This window comes from Protopterus annectens, chromosome 9.part0, assembly GCF_019279795.1.
Source record: "Protopterus annectens isolate FY-2018-M chromosome 9.part0, PAN1.0, whole genome shotgun sequence".
In the NCBI taxonomy this organism is placed as follows: Eukaryota; Metazoa; Chordata; order Ceratodontiformes; family Protopteridae; genus Protopterus; species Protopterus annectens.
The window spans coordinates 1,950,510,119-1,950,535,416 of record NC_056743.1 but is presented as its reverse complement, the minus strand read 5'-3'; the positions used below and the strand labels follow the sequence as shown (position 1 = coordinate 1,950,535,416).

Below are 25,298 nucleotides of genomic sequence, written 5' to 3'. Positions count from 1 at the left end.
TTCGTTCTGTAGTTCAAGTAGAACGCAGCCTGGGATGTTGTCAGGTCCCATGGATGCTGAGTTCTTGGCTTTGGAGAGTGTGTTTTTTACCTGTGCAGCCATGATTACAGGAACTTTGCATTCTTCCAGTATAGAGATGGGCCCTTTAGGGGATGAGAGAGGGGTAAAGTTAGCACTGAACCTATCTGCCAGGATTTTGGCAATATCAGTTGGTTCTGTATATTTAGTGCCATTGTGCTGCAACTCAGAGCAGATCTGAGTGTTGCCATTGAGATTCTTGACATAGCTATAGAGTGCTTTGTGGTTGCCTTTAGAATCAGTGGCGATTTTGTTTTCGTAACTAGCTCTGGAGAATTTTATGAGGGATCTCAGCTTCTTACTGAGGTTGACCACGGAGTTCCTCCAATCATGGGATTTTACTCTTTTTTTGCAACAGTTTCTTTCTTCTGTTGTAGAGTTTGTTTATGGCAGGGGACCACCAGATTGGCTTCTTTTTTTGGAGGATAGCATCTTGGTTCTGTTAGGGATTGCACAATCCATGCACTCTTGTAAGTGCAATTGTATAGGATTCAGCAGTCATACCTCTATTGTCCATCAGCATGGGTGTCGTGAAGTTTGCCACTTCTGTCTTAAGAAGCATGAAGTTGGCTTTGGAGAAATTTTTTACGGTGGTTTCAGTAATGGTGGGTGGGGCTGGGATGTGGATGTGTAGGGTGATTTGCTTGTGGTCAGATATGACCAATGAAGAACTGACCTCTGGTGTGGAACACCGGTTGTCCATGTTGGTAATGACCAGGTCTAGGATATTGCTGCCTCTGGTAGGGGTGTGGATAAGTTGATGCAAGGCGTTGGAATTTATGAATTCCAGAAAATGTTGAGCACAAGAGTTGGTGCATGAGTAGTTTTCCCAGTTAATGGTGGGGTAGTTGAAATCGCCCATTATTAGGGTGTTAGGTTGTACCCTAATATTTTCCAGTATATCAAGAAATGAAGAGTGGGAATCTGGGAGCATGGTGGGGGATCTGTAGCAAGCTACAATTTGGATTGCGGTCTTGCCCAGAGTTAGTTGCACTTGGATAATCTCGGATGCATTATGCTGAGCAACTAGCCTGAAGGTGTGGATATCCTTAATGAATATGGACACACCTCCGCCTTTAGTGCTTCGGTCCAGGTTAGGTGGCCGAAAGGTGTGGTATAAATTATAGCGTGGTTAATGCAGGGGTACTCTCTGGTGCCTTGAACCAGGTCTCTGTCACTGCACAGATGTCGATGTTCTCCATTTTAAGGAGTGCCTCAAGTAAGTGCATTTTGATGTTTAGACTTCTAGCATTAAGTAGCATTACCCTCAGATTTTGCTTGCTTGTACCTGTTATGATGGTGAATTTGTCATTTGAATCTTTCCTAAAAAAGGCACTATAGGGATGTCAAGAGCCTTAGCCAGTATCCGGAATCCTAAGGGCGACAGATGCAGGCCATCTCTAGCAAAGCATCGTGGTTTGTCGATCATGTCATCCCAGGCAGACAGATACTGGATCTCCTTAGAATGACACCAGAAGCTTAGCCAATTGTTGAAGTCAATCATTTTGTCCTTGTACTGTGGTATCATTCTGGGTGATGGCAGGATGCTACTCAGTGCTAGGGTCATACCTGCCTGGGCTACAAGATCGGACATCTCCTCCATGTCTTTTTTCATGTAGTACAGGGAGGTACATCTCAGGTCATTCAGACCAACATGGACAATGACAGAGTCATATTTGTATTTGTTGTGGAATGACCTGAGTGCATGCGTTATGTGGCGGATCCTGGCACCTGACAGGCAGCTGACAGTAACTTTCTCCTTGTTTAACCTGGTGAGTGGAACATCACTGTGCCTGACTATAGAGTCACCTATGACTAGAGTGTTGGGTACATTGTTATGCCTTATTGGCTGTGATTGAGTGGCATACTGAGTTTGCGGGCTATGCGTCATTTGGGTTGTGTTGGGGGTGGAGATTGCTTGCGTTTCTGCTTTGGAGGTCCCTGTTCCTTGGGTAGATTTTTTTTGAGTGACGCTGCAAATGTAGGTGTGTGTTTTGTGTTTCTATGTGTGTGTTTTGGTGGTGTAGGGTTTGAGGGACTATGTGATGTGTGTGGTGTGGTGCTAGTGTTTACCTTCTCCTCTTGACTGTCTAGTCCAGTCTTGGGTGAAGAGAGCTTTGCTTCCAGTTTAGCTATATAAGTGCATCTCTCACAGGTTGTAGTGTTGGGTGGTAGGAGTAGAGGGATGTACTTCTTGTTTCACTGTTGCAGTCATTACATTTGGGTAATCTGCTGGCAGGTTGCCCTCAGTCAGCCTGATTAACAAAGTCTTGGGTCCTGCGTCGGATGCTGTCCCTTCTTCCATGACGTCAGGTCGTCAGAGGTATAAAACATGCAGACGACGCCATTACATCAGTCTTTCTTGCCGCACAGTGCCTGAAGCAGAAGCAATTCACAAATGCAGGTCGGCCGACCCCTGAAATTTTCATTTTCGAGTTTCAGAACCAAAGTCTTCAACTAAAAAGCTAAGTACCCCGTTGGGGAAACTTTTTCTTGCTCCTTACCGATGTCAGTAAAAGTTAATAATTCTATTACTTGTGGGAAGAAAATACTTTATAAGGATTTCCATTTGTACTGTATTCCTTGCCTAGGCCCTGACCACGATGTACCTTGCTGTCAGTTTTGTGCTTTATTTAATCAGCGAACTATCTGCTGTTGGTACATTTTTGCTTCTAACTATTTTGGTTCTTGGTTTAATTATCCAGAAATTATGTCGGTTAGCCATCTGACTACCTGAATACGAAAAAAATGCAAAGAAAAAGACAGAGACAGGCCATTGAGGTCCAAAACTGCTGACGACACTTCTCCTAAGCCAGTCGCCAGTTTGCCGGTACTCAGTGAGGTACTTTCGCAGCCCCTGATACCCGCTACCTCTGATTTGCAGGCCTCTACTGAGACCCATTCAGATTCCGGTATGCTGCGAGATGCTTCACCTATGGAACCCGCGGATGTCTCTACTTTGGATGGGTCCGGAGCCACTGTGCAGGCACCAGCTTCTGAGGGTGTATTCAGGCCTACAGATTAAACCGACACCACCTTCAATATTAAGGCCAAAATCTCGATCTACGTCTAAAAAACCGACGCCCAGGCCGCATGTTCAGGCCACTATGCCTAAAAAACAAATGATCAAAATGGCTGAAGATTTAATTACTCTAATCAGGGGTAGTCAACCCCCTCCCCCTTCTTAAGAGGCCTAGGGCTGAACTTGACTATGAATCTTCTGAACAGGACTCTGTTTCTTCTGACTCTTCTAATGAACAGGATTTGTCCATGCCTAGTTATGAGGACTCTGATGCAGAGGATCCCATTCCTTCTGCTTCTCCCCCTGAGGATTTTTCTTCTGGGGAAACTTTACATACCTTAAGGGAGCATTTCCACTGGGAAAGTCAGGATTTCTCTGAATCCAAAAAGAGGCTTAGGGATTTCCTTCTTCCTCAGCATAGGACTTTGGCTATACCTTCTGTACTAGACATTGTTGATGATGTGTTTTCAGAATCCAGTATGGCCCCTGATTCCCTGCCTCTGGCCCCTTGTAAGCCAGACAGATACTACAGGGTTCCTGACTCCCACAAATTCCTTTTTAAAAATCCTGTTGCAGACCCTGAAACCATTTCTCAGGGGTCCAAGGGCATTAAGGCTTCTACTGCTAAAAATCCTACCCCTTCTGATAGAGACTCCAGGGCACTGGATAGATAGGGTAAAAAGGTTTATACTTCTGCAACCTTGGCAATCAGGGCTTTAAACTGTCAATATGCTAAAATATCAACAGCATATCATGGGACTGCTTAAACAGAAAATGATGTTGATTTCTGACTGTGTGGAAAATAAGGATTTACAGGATTTATTGCATTCAGCTGAACAAGTTGGAAAACATACTTTGCAATGTGGTTTTGATTCTTTGGAGGCCTCTTGCAGGGCTGCTGTTACTGGGTCTGTGCTTAGAAGGCATGCTTGGCTGAAGGAGCAATCTCTGCCTGATCACGTTAAAGTAAAATTGTTGGATGCTCCTTTGCAGCAGGACCATCTGTTTGGCAATAAGGCTGAAGAAGTTCTAAAAAAGATGGAAGATAAAGCTAAATCTATGCAAACTGTGAAAGATTTCTTACAAGTACAACCTCCAAGATTTAGTAGGCACTGGCCTACTAAGATCTGGTCTTTTCCAGTTCCTTCCAGAGCCACTCAAGCCAAACCCAGACATTCTAAAAGCACCAGGTTTCAGTCCCAAGGGACTTTCAGAACTAAGCAATGGGGTGCCTCTGCTTCCAAATCTGGAAACAACAAGACATCTCCCTATAGTAAATAGTCTCATTGACTTTCCTTTAAAATTACCAAGCACTTACCTCTTCGCCGCCCCTTTCGGGGGAAAACTGGCTCTTCATGCAAAAAACTGGCAACTTATAACCCAGGACAAATGGGTTTTAAATATAGTGTCCCAGGGATACAGATTTCATTTCACACGTTGCCAACTCCAAACAGGTGGCCAGACCTGCCCCCAAATCAGTGGGCAGAGGCTCAGAAACAAGTACTTTCCCTCCTAAACATGGGGGCTATTCAGCTAGTACCAGAAGAGGAAAAGGGACAAGGTTGCTATTCCAGACATTTCCTGGTACCCAGAAAAGACAAAATCATGGTGTCCAATTCTGGACCTGTCTACTCTAAACACCTTTCTGGACATTCCAAAATTCAAGATGCTGACTCTTCATCAGTTACTTCCTATGCTAGGCAAGGATGTCTGGTTGGCAACTCTAGATTTAAAAGAAGCATACCTGCATATCCCAATCATGGAATCTTGCAGAAGATACCTACGCTTCAAAGCAGGCTACTTGCATTATCAGTTCTCTGCACTGCCCTTTGGCTTCTCTACTGCGCCCAGGGTATTTACAAAGTGCCTGGCTCCAGTAATTGCATTTTGCAAGCAAAGAAATATTCAAATATATCCATACCTGGACGATTGTCTAATTCAGGCAGAAAACAAGGCTATTCTTCTAAAACATCTGGCGTTTGTAAAAAGGGTTCTAACTTGTCTAAGGATACACCATAAACGAAAAGGAATCACAACTGGTACCCTCTCAAAAAATTACATTCTTGGGTGCAAGTTTGAATACAACTGCCCAGATGGCTTTCCTTACTCCAGAAAAGCAAAAACATTTGGTGACTTACTTCAAACAGGTGGCCAGAAAAACCCTGCTATCTGCAAGACAAATACTGCAAGCCTTGGGGTTCATGGCCGCCTGCATTCTTCTAATTCCATATGCAAGACTGCATATGAGGAAACTTCAGTGGTACTTAAAAAGTTTATGAAGTCAACATTGTCACAGCCTGGAAACAATGATTCCTATCATACCTTGCCTGCAACTAGAGTTCCTATGGTGGGCAGAGGCCTGCCACCAAAACAAGGGACTGCCATTCACACCACTCCCTGCCGCCCAAACCCTGACTACAGATGCATCAGACTATGCATGGGGGGGCTCATCTGGCAGGGAAGTGCATTCAGGGCAAATGGAGCCCAAATCAAATGCACCTTCATATCAATCAAAAAGAAATGCTAGCTGTAAAGAATGCACTGACAGCCTTCAAGGACTACCTTCATCCAGGACAATTAATGGTAAAGACAGACAACACTACAGTTATGTGGTACATAAATAAGCAGGGGGGTACACATTCCTACCCCCTCTGCAGACTAGCCATGGCATTGTGGAACACGGCCTTGAGCTATCAAGTACAACTACAAGCTCAATTCCTGCCAGGAAAGCTGAATATTTTGGCAGACGAACTAAGCAGAAATCTCATGGACCCACACAAATGGAAACTGGAACCATGGATTTTCAACATGCTGACATGCAAATGGGGGAGCCCAGACTTAGATCTTTTCTTCTCATCCCAGATCTACCAGTTGGACAAATTTTGCACAAGAACTCCTCACAAAAAAGCTTGGAAAGTGGATGCACTGTCCTTCAGCTGGGACAACCTAACAGTCTATGCCTTTCCCCCTCTGCCTCTGCTCTCCAAAGTTCTACTAAAAGTCAAACAGGGCAAACCAAAAATGATTTTGATTGCTCCAGACTGGCCTCGCCAACACTGGTACCCACTCCTACACAGTCTGTCACTAATTTCTCCATGGCACCTGCCTCAGACACCTTCCTTACTGTCTCAGCAGAACAACCAAATTCTGCACCCTCAGCTCCAAACATTGAATCTTGCAGCTTGGCTAATCATTTAAATTCCCCCTTAGCATCCCTCAGCAAACCTGTGATGGATGTTATTTTGGAGGCAAGACCACCTAGTACTAGAAAATCTTTTGCTGGCAAATGGAAAAGATTCTGTGCCTGGAATCAGTCTCAAGGGATGAGCACAGCAGTGCCCAGTTTACCTCAGATTTTGCAATACTTAAATGAGATGCCTCACAAGGGCCTGTCTTTTTCTTCCATAAAAATCCATGCCTCAGCCATTTCAGCTCATTAGAACACAGAACCCCCCCCCCTCTTCTCTCATCCTCTGCTAAAGCAGTATCTCAGAGGGGCCAAAAACTTGAAGCCACCCAGGAGGGCTCCAACCCCTGCCTGGGACCTTAACTTTGTATTGGAGAAACTCACTCTACCTCCTTTCGAGCCAGCTGCTACTGCAGACTTAAAATTACTTTCCTGGAAAACAGCCTTCCTTTTAGCAATCACTTTGGCTAGAAGAATTTCTGAATTACAGGCCCTTATGGCATCATCTTTCATGCGGACAGAGTGTCACTCAGGACCAACCCATCCTTCATGCCCAAGGTGGTATCCAGTGTGGCTCTTAACTTTCTTTCCCAATCCACAGAACAAGGGGGGAGTGGATTCTGCATTAATTGGATGTACACAGACAACTTAGATTTTACTTGGACAGGACTAAATCTCAAAGAAAATCTGAACAACTGCTGGTAGCATTAGCTGCAGGGGCAGAGGGAAAGGCTATTTCAAAGCAAACCATTTCCAAATGGATAAGCCATTGTATTCATTTTTGCTATAAGCACAATGGAAAACCTATCCCCCAGGGGATCAGATCCCATTCCACCAGGGATGCATCTACTTCTACAGCCTTTCTCAGAGGTGTTTCCTACCAGGGATATTCTAGAAGCTGCTACCTGGAGTTCAGTTCATACTTTCACCAAGCACCATCATTTACCAATTTTCTCTAAGTCCAGAGCTGGCTTTGCCACTGCTGTTTTGCAGGGCCTTGTAGCCGGTCCTAATGCTGTATAAATCCATCCTCCCAACCATAGCTTTGGGAATCTACCCAAATGTAATGACTGCAACAGTGAAACACGAAGAACATAGTACAGTTGTGTACACTTACCATAAATGTAGATGTTCAAGTGTATTCACTGTAGCAGTCCTGGTTACCCTCCCTCCAGCCCCCTGTTTTTTCTCTTACAATGTCTCTCCTTTCTTTTACTACACTTAAAAGCCTTTTTGGTGTATTTGCTTTTGTTTGGAGGTATATTGTTGTGTTTTAAATTATTTATATATTTTGCTCCCCATTTGGGGGGCACCTGACATATGGGGCAAGAAAAACTGATGTAATGGCGTCGGCTGCATGTTTTATACCCCTGACGACCTGACGTCATGGAAGAAGGGACAGCATCCGACACAGGATCCAAGACTTTGTTAATCAAGCCGACTGAGGGCAACCTGCCAGCAAATTACCCAAATGTAATGACTGCAACAGTAAATACACTCGAACATCTACATTTATGGTAAGTGTACATAACTGTACTTTGTCTGTGTACATGAGGCAATTGCTGCATTTCCCCAAGATGCCCAGATTCATCAGGTAGACAGGAGAAAACACCGGGAGCATGTACACACACACATATATATACATACATCCAATATATATATATATATATATATATATATATATATATATATATATATATATATATATATGCACGCGTGCACACACACAGACATATATATGCCTGCATGCACACACACATATACATACCTACATATATATGTATGTGTGTGTGTGTGTGTATATATATATATATATATATATATATATATATATATATATATATATATATACACACACACACACACACACACACACGCATACACGCACACACACACACACACACGCATACACGCACACACATATACATACCTACATATATGTATATATATATATATATATATATATATACACACGCATACACACACACACACACACACACACACACATATACATACATATATTTCTGGAGAAACACTTCTTAAGACTAAAATAAAAAATGAATGAAACACGCACTTTATTAATACAACACACAGGAGCCAGTGTATAGCACTTTCATCCTTTATTAATGTAAATCACTCACGATGTTTGTTGAGACTAGAGAGTCTCTATTTCTAGTGTTAGCCCCTGATAATACTGTGCACACATTTGGCATGTTTCCTTGTAATAACTGTGTAGCTTGTACTTAAATTTATAAAGGCACCTCTTTTGTGTTTAGACACAACGATTATACTGTTTGCTTTAGTAACTATTTTAACTGTAATTCTATTAATGTTGTATATGCTGCTTTCTGCACTTCGTGCATGGCATTTTATGTAGGAAAAACTACTAGGAAACTGTCATCTAGAATCAAAGAACATTGTGCAGAAATTAGAAAAGGAGATAACCGTAATGCCTTAGCAAAACATAGTATTACTTGCTCAAGTTTCACTGGGTTTAAATTTCTTGTTATTGAAGCAGTCCTCATGTTTTTTGTTGGCACTAACACATTATTGGAGGTAAGGGAGTTACTATGGCAACTTAAACTTAGAGCTGATGCCCCTCCTGGGTTTAATGACATTTTGAATATTAAATGTGCCCTAAAATGGAACTACTAACCAGACATTTACTTTTTAGTCTTCTAATATGATGTTATTTGGTCATATTTCTTTAAGTGGCATAAGTGTTCGAATTTTTGGAATGTTTTACATATCATAATAGTTTGTAGAGTTCTCTGATGTTTATTGGGTCTTGTTATGTAAGGAAATCCTACAGTTCTACACCATATGTACAGCTTGTTGTTTATTCTAAGCTTTATCTGAAGAAGTCCTTGATATTAATAAAGGATAAAAGTGATAGACACTGGCTCCCATGTGTTGTATTAGTACAGCGCGTGTTTCATTCATTTTTTATTTTAGTGTTAAGAAGTGTTTCTCTAGAAGTTCTTGTATTATATTTATTTTATCTTCAACTCTTGAGTGAGTTCTTATTGTAGATATATATATATATGTGTATATATATATATATTTATATATATATATATATATATATATATATATATATATTATATATATATATATATATACACACACACACACACACACACATATATATATATATATATATATATATATATATATATATATATATATATATGCACACATGCACACACACACACACGCTCGCGGTTACACCACATCTCCTCAAGAAAAACTTTAACCAGAAGGAGACATTAAATATAAGCATGGGGGACGTCTGCTGCACATCGCTTGCTCTACTTAAACCAGCTAACCCCACAATTACACAACTGCAAAGAAAAAGTGAAAAACCAATACACTTTGAATCAGTGTCAGTGCACACATACAGACTGCAGCTACAGTGATTCTGTATGGAGAGCTGTGACTGATGAGCTGCATGTTACCACAACTTACTTGATGTGTTGCAGCCTTGTTCATTTAACACTTGACAGAGGATAAGGAAACCTGTGTGAGTGGAATAAGATAATGAATAAGTTGCCACTTCAGGTCATGCAAAGTACTAGTTTGGCTATTGTTGAAGCTAGTCTTGGTGATTGCATGGGTAGGCAGAAATGTCCCCAGGGTTGTCATGTATAGCAGTACTTAGTTTGGGATGTAAGCATTATTAAGTGTTTGTAAAGGTTGAAACAAAGTGTTACTACTTCTATATGTGTATGACTGGGCATCTTGTGGTCCTCATGATCATTTACCCAGTATTGTCCTTATATATATATGTGTATGCTAGAGTCTTCAAAATGTGTGTGTGTGTGTGTGTGTGTGTGTGTGTGCGTGTGTGTTTATTGCTTGTTTACTAAATTACTTTTTTTCTCTCTCCTTTTAGGGAGGAAAGGAGCATTTAATGAGGGCACACTTTGGCCTCCCCAGCGTTGAGAATGAAGAGGTAGAGGGTAGGCCTCCTGTGTCCGTCAAGTTTGAGATTCCCTATTTTACCGTCTCTGGCATCCAGGTAACTTGCTGTTTCCATATTTATTCATGTAATGAGCAGCAGAACAGGAAGTTGAATGACATGCTGTTGAAAAGGGACCCGGTGACGGCACAAAAGTCATAAAAGGCAGCTTAGCCTTAGCGCTAGTGTTAAAGTTTAGAGTACCCCATAATAAACAAAAAAAAAGAGAAGGAAACAGGGGAAGACACATAGTTTGGATGGAAGAGAATTGAGAAAGTCATTTATTTACTGGTTTTGTTGACTAGTAACATTCATCTGAGGTAGGCCCACTTGTCCTAGGGAAAAGCTCCAGATTGTAATGCATGTAGTTAAATACATACAGAACTGTAATACACACGAATCACAACTAGAAAACTGAACGATACGGACTAAGCTGATAAAACTTAAGAAACTTGTAAAACAAAGATAGTGAAAATGCGTAACAGCCACAATAAAGGCACAAATTCGTTTTAGCGCTTTCTTCCACTTTTTATTGTAACGTGAACGTCTTCAGAAAAGACACGAGCCCTCTCTAACTCGTGTCTTTTATAGAAAAAATACAGGATATGATATCATAATTGATATAATTTGGTTCATATTCATTATTCAATTAATAGCAAACCTTTTCTTAAATAAGATATTCTTAATAATAATAATATTAATGAATTAGCATCTTAAAACTTTTCTTAAAAGAAACAACAACTCTTATATTTTGAGTCTCTAATGTTTCACGTGTAATATCACTATTTTGAAACAATATCACTATTGCGATCTGCGTTTATGTGTGTATGTATACTCGTGGGTGGATACACCCCCACCATAATACACACTCAACCAAACTGACAAATTCTCAATCACAAACACACTCACACACAGACGCACACAAACTCAATCTTCCATACACACTCACATCCACACACACACACAAAAAAATTCACACTTGGATACACATGTACACTAGCAAATGCACACACACGCACGTGTACACACACACACACACACCCACAATGTGTGTGTGCACACACTCTCTCTCTCCCTTCCGTGACACATAATACACATACACACACACACACACACACACACACACACACACACAAAGGTGCTGAGCAAATGTGAGTGTGCAATCGTACAACTCCATGCACACACATATATATACATTAACATGAACACACACATGTGAATGGAACAGGAAAATCCATTCATTCACATTCCCCCAAGGAGTAGTTACCATTGGATGTTCAAAAAAAACGCAGCCACTTTCATACCAACATCTGTGTGTCTAATAACACTATCACTCTTGTCAAATGTGAATACATCCAAGCTGCCTAAAACCATCTACTGATCTTATCAAACTGCAAAATTCTTGTCATAATGTACATTGTGTGTGAAAAAATATATATGTGTGTGTGTGTGTGTGTACACTGGTGTGTATATTTAGAACTTAAAATAAAATACAATACATCTCTACACGTATATTTGTAATACTATAAAATTATATGTAGCAATTGAATTGTAAATTACTATAATACTAACCTACAAAAAATATTTTACAAATGACCATGATGTTACCTGTATACTAAAAAACATTTCATGTTTATGACCTTTTTTAGTATACAGGTAGCATCATGGTCATTTGTAAAATATTTTTTGTAGGTTAGTATTATAGTAATGTGTGTGTTCATGTTAATGTATATATGTGTGTGCATGGAGTTGTACGATTGCACAGTCACATTTGCTCAGCACCTTTGTGTGTGTGTGTGTGTGTGTGTGTGTGTGTGTGTGTGTGTGTGTGTGTGTGTGTGTGTGTGTGTGTGTGTGTGTCTATGTGTATTATGTGTCACGGAAGGGAGAGAGAGTGTGTGTGCACACACACATTGTGGGTGTGTGTGTGTGTGTGTGTGTACACGTGCGTGTGTGTGCATTTGCTAGTTTACATGTGTATCCAAGTGTGAATTTTTTTGTGTGTGTGTGGATGTGAGTGTGTATGGAAGATTGAGTCTGTGTGCGTCTGTGTGTGAGTGTGTTTGTGATTGAGAATTTGTCAGTTTGGTTGAGTGTGTATTATGGTGGGGGTGTATCCACCCACGAGTATACATACACACATAAACGCAGATCGCAATAGTGATATTGTTTCAAAATAGTGATATTACACGTGAAACATTAGAGACTCAAAATATAAGAGTTGTTGTTTCTTTTAAGAAAAGTTTTAAGATGTTAATTCATTAATATTATTATTATTAAGAATATCTTATTTAAGAAAAGGTTTGCTATTAATTGAATAATGAATATGAACCAAATTATATCAATTATGATATCATATCCTGTATTTTTTCTATAAAAGACACGAGTTAGAGAGGGCTCGTGTCTTTTCTGAAGAAGTTCACGTTACAATAAAAAAGTGGAAGAAAGCGCTAAAACGAATTTGTGCCTTTATTGTGGCTGTTACGCATGTTCACTATCTTTGTTTTACAGGTTTCTACACACGAATCACAAGCTACATAAACAAATAATTGCAACAAATACAGCATAGTATTCCGTATCAAGTAATGAGGGTCTCATTCTTAAAACCCTGTTTTACAGAATAGGTAATATAAGTACCCCCCTTATCTCTACGGAGCAAGTCATCACTGCTCTCTCAAAGGAAAAAAATACAGCCTCCATGGGACCCAATAACATCCCAGGCTGCATCCTACATGAACTCAGGCAGGAACTTGCAGCACCATTAGGCACCCTATTCAACCAAACCCTGAGTACCGGTTTCGTCCCAGCCAAGTGAAGGTCAGCTATTGTCATCCCTTTTCAGAAAGATGGAGTGTCCACCGATCCAGGAAATTGTAGACCTATCAGCCTAACTAGCCTGACCTGCAAGGCCATGGAGTGGATTATCATGGATCTCATTAACAAGGACATTGGCAACCTCCAGACACCTGATCCCACACAATTTGGTTTTGTCAAAGGGAGGTCATGCCTGTTAAATTTGGTTGACTTCTTTGAGACAGTCACCAAGGCCATAGACAAGGGTAAGATGGTGCACACCACCTACCCTGACCTGGCCAAGACCTTCAACACTATTCCTCACTCAAGTATAATAGAAAAACTCTCTCAACTAGGCATGAATCCATATGGTACTAGATGGGTAGCAAACTTGGCCCACTGATAGAACCCACCTAGCCAAAATAGGGGCAGCCACCTCAAGTAGTAGACACGTAACAAGCAGTGTACCCCAGGGATCAGTCTTGGGGCCTCTGCTGTTTGGGATATACTTTTCAGAGGTGCAGACCAAATCTAGTGGGCTATGGCTGACCAGGTTTGCAGATGACTGCAAGCTAGGTGCTGTCATCAATTCCCCTAGTGATGTGGACATCCTCCAAGAGGGTCTCACCAAAGCAAATGAAACATGGCCTCAAACTGAATGCCAAAAAGTACATCATCATTCCTTTTGGGGAGAATGACATTCCCACAAATTATCACATTGATAATAAGGCCCTAAGCATGCAATCAGTCGTGAGGGACTTGGAAACCCAGCTTGATAGCAAACTGACTTTTGACCACCATATTGCCTCCATTGTACAGAAAGCTTTCTACATGGCCCACTTCATTAGTAAGGGTATTTTTATTTCCCTCCAGCTTATACCCTTCCCCTCTCCCCCATCTTTTCCCTCCAAATCTAGTTACTTCTCTTTTGCTTTCCTCTTAGTAATACAATTTAATTTAAGGACTTTACTCTTTCTACTCCATACCCTTTTTGTTTCTTATATACTTGCTTATTTCTATTTAGTTTAAATTTTAGCATAATGACTATAGTTCATAGGTTCATAGGTTCATAGGTTCATACTAGGCTATCTGCCCTAGGGTATTTATAAGCCTAGCCAGAGTATGTTTGGCTTTCGCCACCCATTTTAAATTTATTTTGCTATGCCCTTTTTCGAGGTTAGTATACTGTGCCTCTGTCTAACAGTGACACAGAAGTGATACCCGGGGTAAACCTACGATCTCCCATCCACTCATCAAGATTCCTCTTGAAGAGAATTAATGAGGGACTCTTGCCTAACCTGGACTGGGATTTTATTCCAGAGTGAAGGGAGCCTCTGGGTTATGAATCTGTCCCTCCAGCATGTCCTATTTATTTCAGTGCTGAGGTTCAAGTCTCTGGAGCGTGTAGCTCGATGGGATTTGGATTTTTTGAGGTGCAGCATGTCCCTTAATTCCGGGTTGGACATGGCCTTATACGTCGGGCACAGGTCACCTCTGAGCAGGCAGTATGCCACTGAGTAGAGCTGGAGTTTCTTTAACCGGGCAGCATATGGCATCTGTTTGAGCCCTTTGATCCTCTTGGTGAGGTACTTTTGGGGTCTTTCCAGTTGCTGCAGGTGTTTGGTAAGGTACATCCCAAAAGGGGCATTGTACTCGATTATGGGCCTGATGAGGGATGAGTAAAGAGGCACGATGACCTCCCCTGATCTAGATGTGTATCCCTTCATGATTAGGTGGGCTATATAAAATGTTTTTCTAACCACTTTGGCCACGTGGTTGTCAAATGAGAGATTGCTATCAACTTGGGTCCCCAGGTCCCTAATTACTTCTTCTGTACTTACTGGATTACCACCTATGTGGTAATTTGTGGGCACTTTGTTTTGCCAAAGGGATGACTATACACTTTTGGCGTTTAGCTTGAGGCCATGGCTCTGGCACCAGTTGTCTGTTTCTATGAGGCCCTTTTGGAGGATGCTTGTGTCGGCTGGAGAGTCGATTATGGCGCCCAGTTTGCAGTCATCTGCAAACTTGGTCAGCCACAGTCCTTCCATGTTGGCCTGTACCTCCGAAATATATACCAAACAAGAGAGGTCCCAGGACTGAGCCTTGTGGGACGCCACTTGTAACTGGTTTGGAGTCTGACATGGCTCCAGCAATTCTAACCATGTGGGTTCTGTCCTTGAGCCAGTTTGCAACCCATCTAGTGACATAGGGGTTTATATTTAAGCTGGTGAGCTTATCTATAATGCCCGAGTGGGGTATTGTATCGAAGGCTTTTGCGAGGTCCAGATAGGCTGTGTGGACCACCTTCCCTTCGTCAATGGCCTTGGTGACTGTTTCAAAGAAGTCAACCAGGTTTAAGAGGCAGGATCTGCCCTTAACAAAGCCGAAGTCTTCATTTTTATAACTATATTTCCTTTTTTTTGTTTATTTGACTTAGTTATACATTTTTAAATGGTGTTTTTGTTTTTGCTTGGAGCTTTTCTCCCCGGGCCTCTACTGAAAATGGACATATATCCAGCTAGACTAGCCCGGTCAACAAATGTAAAATAAATAAATAAATAAATTTTATCCAGGGACGAGGTGGTCATAGCATCCCTGTATTCTTCCCTTATAAGATTGATTATTGAATACAATGCTCCTTTCAGCATGTACCTCACAAAGTACATGCAGCAGTTGGAGAGACCACAGAGATTCCTCACCCAGAGAATCTAGGGCCTCAAACATCTACCCTACACAGATAGGCTAAAAGCCCTGTCCCTCTACTCAGTCTCCCTACAGACTCCTCAGAGGTGACCTCTGTCTGACATACAAAGCAATCTCAGACCCTGCCCTGATGGGACTGCTGCATATCCGGAAGTCAAACTCCACTCGAGTAACCCACACGCCAGACCTCCACCTGGTCTGTGACATCAATAGGACTTGTTGGCGGGACAGATTTGTGTCCCAGAGTCTTCCTCTTTTGTGGAATAGACTCCGTCTCCACGTAAAGCAAAGTACCTCATTAGACCTTTTTAGGCGCAACCTGGATAACTGGATGGGAAACAGAAAATACACCCCTGGGATTCCACCTATGTCCCTGCTGGACAGTGGCATAGGGTGCTGACCTGTTGGAACATGGGCTAAATTGTTGGCTAGGCTTGTAAGGGCCTCAGGGCCAATAGCCTAGTAACTACATATGATCCTATAAACAGCGAAGTATTTATACAAGATTTGCATTCATCTGATTTTGTTGCAATATATGGGATTATAATATTATTTAAGTATAGAAAAAAATGGAATTAAATGGAATTTCATCTTAGATGCAGCAGGAAGATACATCTTAAGATGCACAGGATGAGGTCACAGAAAGGATCTATAATGCTGGTGACATAAAGGGGGTGAAGGAGAAAGTTTAGAAATTAGTGAAAGTGCAGAAAGAGAGAGAGGACAAGATAGGATGAAACTGAGCTGTAGAAATAGGAATCAAATTTGGATATAGGGAATAAATCCAGAGGAAAACATCAAATAAGATGTGTTATAGACAGAATAAGGAACCAAAAGAATTATGGATGACAGATGTCTGTAGACATGGACTAGAAGCATAAAAGTGATATAAAGAGTCTGATAGAAAAGCTGTAGATAGATATGAGGAGTTTGCAATTCGAAGATGGGCATATTACTAAGGACCTAGGTGAGTATGACTGTCATGTGAATAGTTGAGTGCAACAGGAGTAAAGACTGGAAGTTGGAACAAGGTAAGGATTACAGAAAAGCAGAGTCTTTTTAATTTGTTCTAGAAGAAAAAAGAAAGTTCTTACGGCAGTATAGTCTACTCATGTAACAAAAGGAAACACGTGGTCTTTATTTTCTGATGTTGTTAGAAGTAGAGGAAAATGTAGGCAGTATAGTTGAGTGGCACAGCTTAAGATGAGCTGCTACCATAATGTCAGGTGTGAGCACTGTATAGAAGGGATTCAGTAGCTGCACAGGTCTGTAAAGCCTTAAGTAGGGGAATTCTAAAATATAGCTACATGTAAGGCATCAGTGTCATCGGTGTGCTGATTGTTTGACAAGGTACCACTAGGGTATGAAAAGAAGTGATATAAAATATCTTCAAGGTATAACACAAAAATGACAAAACTGACTCATTCATACACTTAAACAACATAATGAAGTCAGAAAGCCGGAGCAGAATAGACTGTTGACAGGCATTGTACATAGTTGCTGAGAACTCATTTAGAGTTCAGTGTACATTACTGGAAAGCCCATCCCAAAAAGAACTGCCTGCATCCAAGTATTCTGCCAGCTGTTCACAGCACCTAAGTACATTCTAGCCATAATGATTGCATCTGGGCCCTCTCGCACAGTACAGTTTGCACCACCCAAACATTCTCTCAACTATAGCCTTCAAATAAGCACTCCTGTGGTTGTGGTGTTCACCTTAGTACTGTCTCGGCTATGCTGTGAACCTCAGCACTATCCCATTTGTGTTGCATGTACTTCAGCACTCCCTGAGTGGTACTGTTTGTGTGGACCCCTCCCCCTACAATAATCTGTATTTTGTCACTCTTCCAGCTATACTTTTTACCAGCCAAGTACATTCCCAACTGTACTATGTACTCACTCGCTCTGTTTGAGCCTTGGTATGCACACATCCCAGCTACACTGCCTTTGCTCAAAAACCATCACAGCTCTACTGCCCTTTGCTCCAAATTCACTCGGTCATACCCAAGTATCCAGATACTTGTATCTGCTCCCAAACACACCTGTATATGCATGAAAGCACTCCCCTACCTGCACTGCTTGCAGCTAACTATCCCACAACTATAATGGGCACCTGGGACTGACTTTACCCAGTCACCTTCACAGCTGCACTCTCATGTATCCAGATATTCTGTACTATACACCCAAACACTTTAACAGATATTGTGCATGGCTTAGCACTTTCTCATATAGAACTGTCTGCTCCCAAACACTCCCACAATGTAACTGTCTGCACCAAGCCTTCAGCTTTTGCCTGGAAGAAAACGCTCTGCCTGTTATACTGTGTACCCAAGCAGTCCCTTAGCTGTGCTGTCCCCTTTCAAGTACTCTTCCAATTGTAATGCCCACAGAGGCAGAGGTGTAGTTCATTAGTGCCTTTACGAAATGAGTATAACTGAGTTCAAGTGAAGACAACCAAAGCAACAAAAATTAAACTTTAGCATACATATTCTGTTCTGAACTAATTATAAAACTGGATGTATATGAATGCATGGTTTACAGTAACTTTGATGTTTCTTTTCTTTAGGTCCGTTACATGAAAATCATTGAAAAGAGTGGCTACCAAGCTTTACCTTGGGTCCGTTACATTACTCAGAGTGGTGGTAAGTACAGATGACAGTCTGTACACTGAATTTTTTGAATAATGTTGCAAAGGACTGGGCTGAGAACATTCATTTTCTGTGATCCACACAGCAGACAGGTAAAATTGAGGTAGTCATTAATACGGATAAGATGTTTGCGAATTGTCAGCCACAGACACCTAAAAGGTTCCACACTGGACCCTTGTACAGAAACAAAACTGTAGTAAGATAGTGCGTAGGTACTGCGGTGGTGGTGCTGCGGTAGCTTTGTCACCTCACAGTAAGACGTTGTCCTGTTTGATTCTCAGTTAGAGCGTCTTCTGTGTGGAGATGTGCATGAATGGGCGTACCTTCGTTGAAGGTTGTGCGTCAGAGCCTGCAACTCTGCATGTAAAAATATACTGCCAATCATTAGCAGACCGGAGTTCCGCTGTGGCGACCCCTAACCGGGAAAAGCCGAAAGACACAACAACAACTGTCATGTAAGTGTGATACAGGGGTACAGGTCTGATACAGTGATATGAGTGCGATACAGGAGTATGAGTGTGATATGCTAGCATGAGTGTGATACGTTGCTGTAATGTGATAAAGGGATACATGTATAGTACATAGATATGAGTGTGATGTCTGAGTGTAAATGTGATACGTTGATATGAGTGCGATACTGGGATACAGGTTCATAGGTAGGTACTAGGCTATCGACCCTTGGGCCCATACAAGCCTAGCCAAAAAAATGTACCCTGGCTTTCGCCACCCAAGAAAATTATTTTCCTGTGCCCCTGTCGAGCAGAGCCACAGAAGTGATCCCCAGGGTGAATTTCCCATTTCCCATCCAGTCATCAAGATTTTTCTTGAAGAGTGCTAATGAGGAGCTCTGTTTGACATAGATAAGTAGTCTGTTCCAGAGTATGGGAAGTCTCTGGGACAGGACTCTATTCCTCCAGCATGTTCTGTTTATTGTGGTGACAAGGTTAAGGTCCCTAGAGCGTATAGCTCGGAGGGATTGGGATTTCTTTAAGTGGAGCATGTCCAACAGCTCTGGGTTTGACATAGCTCTATATGTTAGGCAGAGATCGCCCCTGAGTAGGCGATATGCGATGGAGTAAAGCTGTAGTTTTTTGAGACGGTCTGCATAGGGCATCTGTTTGAGGCCAGTAATCCTCTTTGTGAGGTATTTCTGTGGTCTTTCCAGTTGTTGTAGATGTCTTGTGAGGTACATACCAAAAGGGGCGTTGTACTCTATAATGGGTCTAATGAGTGATGAGTAGAGGAGAACAATGACCTCTTTTTTTCTGGATGAGAATCCTTTTGTGATGAGATGAGCCACGTAGAAGGATTTCCTGACCACTGTGGCGATGTGATTATCAAAGGAGAGACTACTGTCCACCTGTGTCCCAAGGTCTCTTATCACATTTTCGGCATTAAGTAGACTACCAGCTATGTGGTAGTTCATGGGTACAGAGTTTTTACCAAAGGGGATGACAATACACTTTTTGACATTGAGCTTCAGGCCATGGCTTTGACCAGGTGTCTGTCTCAGTGAGGCCCTTTTGTAGTTTGTCCACATCGTTAGGAGTTTCGATTATGGCATGATGCATCGATATGACTGTGCAAAAGTATGGATGTTATACATTTATATGAGTGAGATGTACATGTATGAGTCGGAGGTACAAAGTTTGGGGTGATATACTGGGTCTATATTATCTTGTTGAAAGACATGTTCAGCCTACACGTCTTCCTCGACAAGTAAACAGCAAACTCTGTAATAGCCGAATGGCCACATCAGTGACTTTTTTCCCAGGGGAAAAAAGAGCTTGGCCGTCATCAGTATTTGCCCTTTTCCCCACTGTAATGCGATCTCAGAGTTGGTATATTTAGTTAGGGGGTGTGGGGGGGGCACTATGTAGGGTTTGAACATTTGTTTTTTGTTTATAAGACCAAGCGCTTTTTCCCCTGGGGAAAAAAGTCACTGATGTGGCCATTCAGCGATTACAGGGTTCGCTGTTTACTTGTCGATGAAGGCGTGTTCGTTGAACACATCTTTTGACAAGATAATATAGACCCAATATACTAATATACACTGACATGAGTGGTATTCAGGGCTATGAGTGTGACATAAAGATATGAGCATATTACAAGGTACATGTGTAATATGCTGATAATGTATCATAGGATCATATGAGTTAGAAGGCAACTAAGCCACTACCTTTTCCGCCTTGCCAGTACTCTCCATTAGGCCTTGCATCTCTTCTCAAGGAGGTCCAGGTCAGTCATTTCAGGAGTGAATTTGTAAATGCCCATCCAGATTCTCTTTGAAGGCAGCCAGTGTGTTGCACTTCTAAACTTGGAGTTGCAGTTTGTTCCACACAAGGGGTAAGCACAATGTGAATATCTGTTCCTCCTCATAATATTTATTTGATGGAGTAAATTTAGATCTCTGGCCCTAGTGTTAGCTGGACTGTTTGATTTATTGAGGTATACAACTTCTTGGGCTACTGGATACATTATAGTCTTATAAGCAAGTCAGAGGTCACCCCCTAAGGAGTCTGTATGTAAATGAGAAAAGATTAAGCTCCTGATCTTTTTTAGTTGTTTGGGTCTTTTAAGCCCCTGACCATTTTATTTACAAATCTCTGAGGTCTTTTCATTTGCTTGATGTACTTAGTGCCGAAGGGGGCATTATACTCTGCGATAATTATAATCAGTGCACAGTGTAAGGTGATAGTGCCAAAGGGGGCATTGTACTCAACGGTAGGTCTAATTAGATCACAGTGTAAGGAGCTGAGGACTTCTTTTGATCTGGAAGAAATACCTTTTGCTATGACCTGTGCAAGGAAGAAGGATTTCTTAACCACAGTTGCAATGTGATGATCAAACATAAGGGACAGCGACACCCAAATCTTTTACGACATTTTCGTTTTGAAGTAGTATGTCATCTATGCTATAAGCTGGAACCAGGGGTTGCCTATCAAATGCTACAATTTTGCGCTTTTTGGCATTGAGCTTGAGCCCATTTTAGTGCACCAACTGTTGACAAGTGCAAGCTCCTTTGGAGTGCATGCATGTCAGAGAGGGACTTTATGACTTGTCCCAGCTTAAAATCATCTGCAAACTTTGTTAACCAGGGATCCTCAATTGATAAGTGTATATCAGAGAAGTAGACACTGAACAGCAGAGTTCCCAGCACAGATCTGTACGGAACTCCACTAGTTACCTTCATGCCCTCAGAGGATACTTTCTCTACTCTTACTGTGTATGTCCTGTGTCTAAGCCAGTTGTATACCCACCTATCCAAATAAGAGTCAGTTTGGAGTTCTTATACTTGTTTACTGTAGTTGAGTGCGGTATGGTATTAAACGCCGTGGCAAGGTCAAGATGCACTGTGTGGGTAGCTTGTCCAAAGTCTATGGTCTGAGGAACCCCATCAAAGAAGTTCACAAGGTTCATTATGGGGGATCTACCCGTGACAAAGCCAAAGTGGTGGAGGTAAAGTCAGATAAGATTTTTATATGTTAGTTACAGTTAAGTAGGTCAGTTATGATTTGTTCTGTGGTTTTGCATATAAGACTTGTTAGGTTGATGGCTCTGTAATTCCTAAGGTTGGGGGAGTTATCCTTGTGAAGTGGCATCACAATGGATATGCACGACTCCCATGATGGGACAGAGTCAGTTTCTAGGCTCGGTTTGAAGAGTTTGAGGAGCAGGTCTGTGAATGCTTGCTTAGTGCTATTAATTAGAAAATCGGATATGTGCTCAGGCCCCATGGATGAGGTGGTCTTCATTTTAGAGGATACCTTCAGTACATGCTCATTTGTGATGATTGGTGGGTTGATTCCTTCAGGGGTAAGTGGGTTTGGAATAGATGGCTCTAGGGGGTGATGTTGGCACTTAATTTATTTGCCAGTACGTTAGCAATATCTACTGGATTGGAGAACTTAGTACCATTATGAATAAGCTTGGAGCAATGGGTGTTATTTCTTATTTTTCTGACATAACTAAAGAAGGATTTGTGGTTGTCTTTGGCTTCTTTGACTAGTCTGAGTTCATTGGATGCTTTCATTTGTCTTATGTCCTTTTTTAGTTTCTCATATTCTTCTTCTTTCAGCTGCTCCCATTAGGGGTCGCCACAATGGTTCCATTTCTTCCTGTCCTCTGCATCTTGCTCTGTCACACCAACCACCTGCATGTCCTTTCTTACCACATACATAATCCTTATCTTAGGCCTTCCTCTTTTCCTGTTTCATGGCAGCTTCACCTTTAGCATCTTTTTCCCAATATACTCTGCATCCCTCCTCAGCACATGTCCAAACCAATGTAATCTTGCCTCTCTGGTTTTGTCTCCAAACCTTCCAACCTGGGTTGACCCTATATTTATTCCTAATCCTGTCCACCGTCATCACACCCAGTGCAAATCTTAACATCTTTAACTCTGCCACGCCCAGCTCTGACTCCTGCATTTTTGTCAGTGCCACTGTCTCCAACCCATATAACATAGCTGGTCTCACTACCCTCTTGTAGTCCCTCCCTTTCACTCTTACTGGTACTCGTCTGTCGTAAATCACTCTTGACACTCTTCCCCACCCACTCCATCCTGACTGTACTCTCTTCTTCACCTCTCCTCCACACTCATCATTACTCTGAACTGACAATCCCAAGTATTTAAACTCATCCACCTTCGCCACCTCTACTCCCTGCATCCTCACCATTCCTCTATCCTCCCTCTCATTCACACACATATATTCTGTCTTAGTCCTGCTGACCTTCATTTCTCTTCTCTCTAGAGCATATCTCCACCTCTCCAGGGTCTCCTCCACCTGTTCCCTGCTCTCACTACAGATCACAATGTCATCTGCAAACATCATAGTCCATGGGGACTCCTGTCTGATCTCATCTGTCAACCTGTCCATCACCATTGCAAATGAGAAAGGGCTAAGAGCTGATCCTTGATGTAATACCACCTCCACCTTAAATGCATCCATCACAACCACCGCAGACCTCACCGCTGTCACACTACCCTTGTACATATCCTGTATCACTCTTACATACTTCTCTAACACTCCCGACTTTCTCATACAATACCACAACTCCTCTCTAGGCACCCTGTCATATGCTTTCTCTAAGTCCACAAAGACACAATGCAACTGCTTCTGACCTTCTCTGTACTTCTACATCAACACTCTCAGAGCAAACATCGCTTCTGTAGTGCTCTTTCCTGGCATGAAACCATACTGCTGATCACTAATCATCACCTCCCTTCTTAACCTAGCTTCCACTACTCTTTCCTATAACTTTATTTTGTGACTGATCAATTTAATCCCTCTGTAGATGTTCATCGTGTTACCCTGCTGCAGTCATCACACTTGGGTTATCCTGTCATCAGGCGGTCCCGCAGTCGGCCAGAATTCCAAAGTCTTGGTCCGGCGTCAGTAGCTGTCACCTCTTCCCTGACGTCAGTGCGCCAGGGGTATATATAATGCAACCGACGCCATTTTCTTCAGTCTTTCTTGCCGCGCGGTGCCCGAAGCAGAAGCAGTTCGCAAGTGCCGGTCGGCCGACTCCTGAGATTTTCGAATTCGAATTTCAGACCGAAGTCTTCTATAAAGCTAAGTACCCCATTGGGGAAACTTTTCTTGCCTCAGACCGATGTCAGAAAAAGTTAACAATTGTATTTCTTGTGGGAAGCAAATACCTCATAAGGATTTTCATTTTTATTGCATACCTTGCCTAGGCCCAGACCACGACGTCACTTCTTGTCGGTTTTGTGCTAGGTTTAATAAGCGTACTATTAAAAGACGCTTTGATTTCGCACGACACTACTTCGGTAGGAAATTTAACTACAACATGCCGTCGGAGCAACCGACTACCGGCGTGCATAAAAAACGCAGGGATAAGGACAGGCAGCCCAGGCCTAAGCCAGATTCCGAGGCCTCAGCTGATCCGGTTCTCCGGTCCTCAGTGAGGCTCCGACGCAGCCCCTGACTACCGCAGATCTGGAACCCGAGACCGCTACGGAAATTTTGACGGAATGTACCAGGCCGACGCAGCCTTTTACTTCAGGCCCTTCTGACGACTTTGCTTCAAAAGACGTCGGTGCTACAGAAATGCCATCAGTGTCTGAAGGCGTTTTCAGACCGACGACTCTCACCATTAAAACGTTTTCTAAGTTGAAGACTCCTTCTAAAACTAAAAGGACTGCACTTCAGTCTCCTGTTCAAGGCCCTATGCCTAAGAAACAGATGCTCAAAATGGCTGAAAATTTGATTTCTTTAATCAGGGGTTCAAAGCCCCCTCCTGACAAAAGGCCTAGACAGGAGGAAGATTTTGCTTCCTCTGAGCAAATGTCCATTTCTTCAGACTCCTCTGAGGACCAAGACTATTCCTTCTCTCCTTATGAAGATGCTGAGGACTCTATTCCCTCAGCTTCTCCTCCTGAAGTCTACTCCTTTGGGGAAACTTTACACACTATGAGGGAACATTTTCACTGGTTCATAGGTTCATACTAGGCTATCTGCCCTAGGGCATTTATAAGCCTAGCCAGAATGTGTTTGGCTTTCGCCACCCAGTTTAAATTTATTTTGCTATGCCCTTTTTCGAGGTTAGTATACTGTGCCTCTGTCTAACAGTGACACAGAAGTGATACCCGGGGTAAACCTATGATCTCCCATCCACTCATCAAGATTCCTCTTGAAGAGAGTCAATGAGGGACTCTGCCTAACCTGGACTGGGATTTTATTCCAGAGTGAAGGGAGCTTCTGGGTTATGAATCTGTCCCTCCAGCATGTCCTATTTATTTCAGTGCTGAGGTTCAAGTCTCTCGAGCGCGTAGCTCGATGGGATTTGGATTTTCTGAGGTGCAGCATGTCCATTAATTCCGGGTTGGACATGGCTTTATATGTCAGGCACAGATCACCTCTGAACAGGCGATATGCC

The 25,298-nt window shown here is 42.2% G+C and overlaps 1 protein-coding gene across 1 annotated transcript in view; it reads left to right on the top strand.

Moving 5' to 3' along the window:
- AP1M2 (adaptor related protein complex 1 subunit mu 2) overlaps positions 1-25,298 on the top strand; it is a 570,094-nt gene that overhangs the window by 462,157 nt on the left and 82,639 nt on the right. The window contains exons 10-11 of the mRNA XM_044084760.1: positions 10,183-10,308; positions 18,314-18,389. Coding sequence (XP_043940695.1) covers positions 10,183-10,308; positions 18,314-18,389 — 202 coding nt within the window. The remainder of the gene's footprint in view (positions 1-10,182; positions 10,309-18,313; positions 18,390-25,298) is intronic.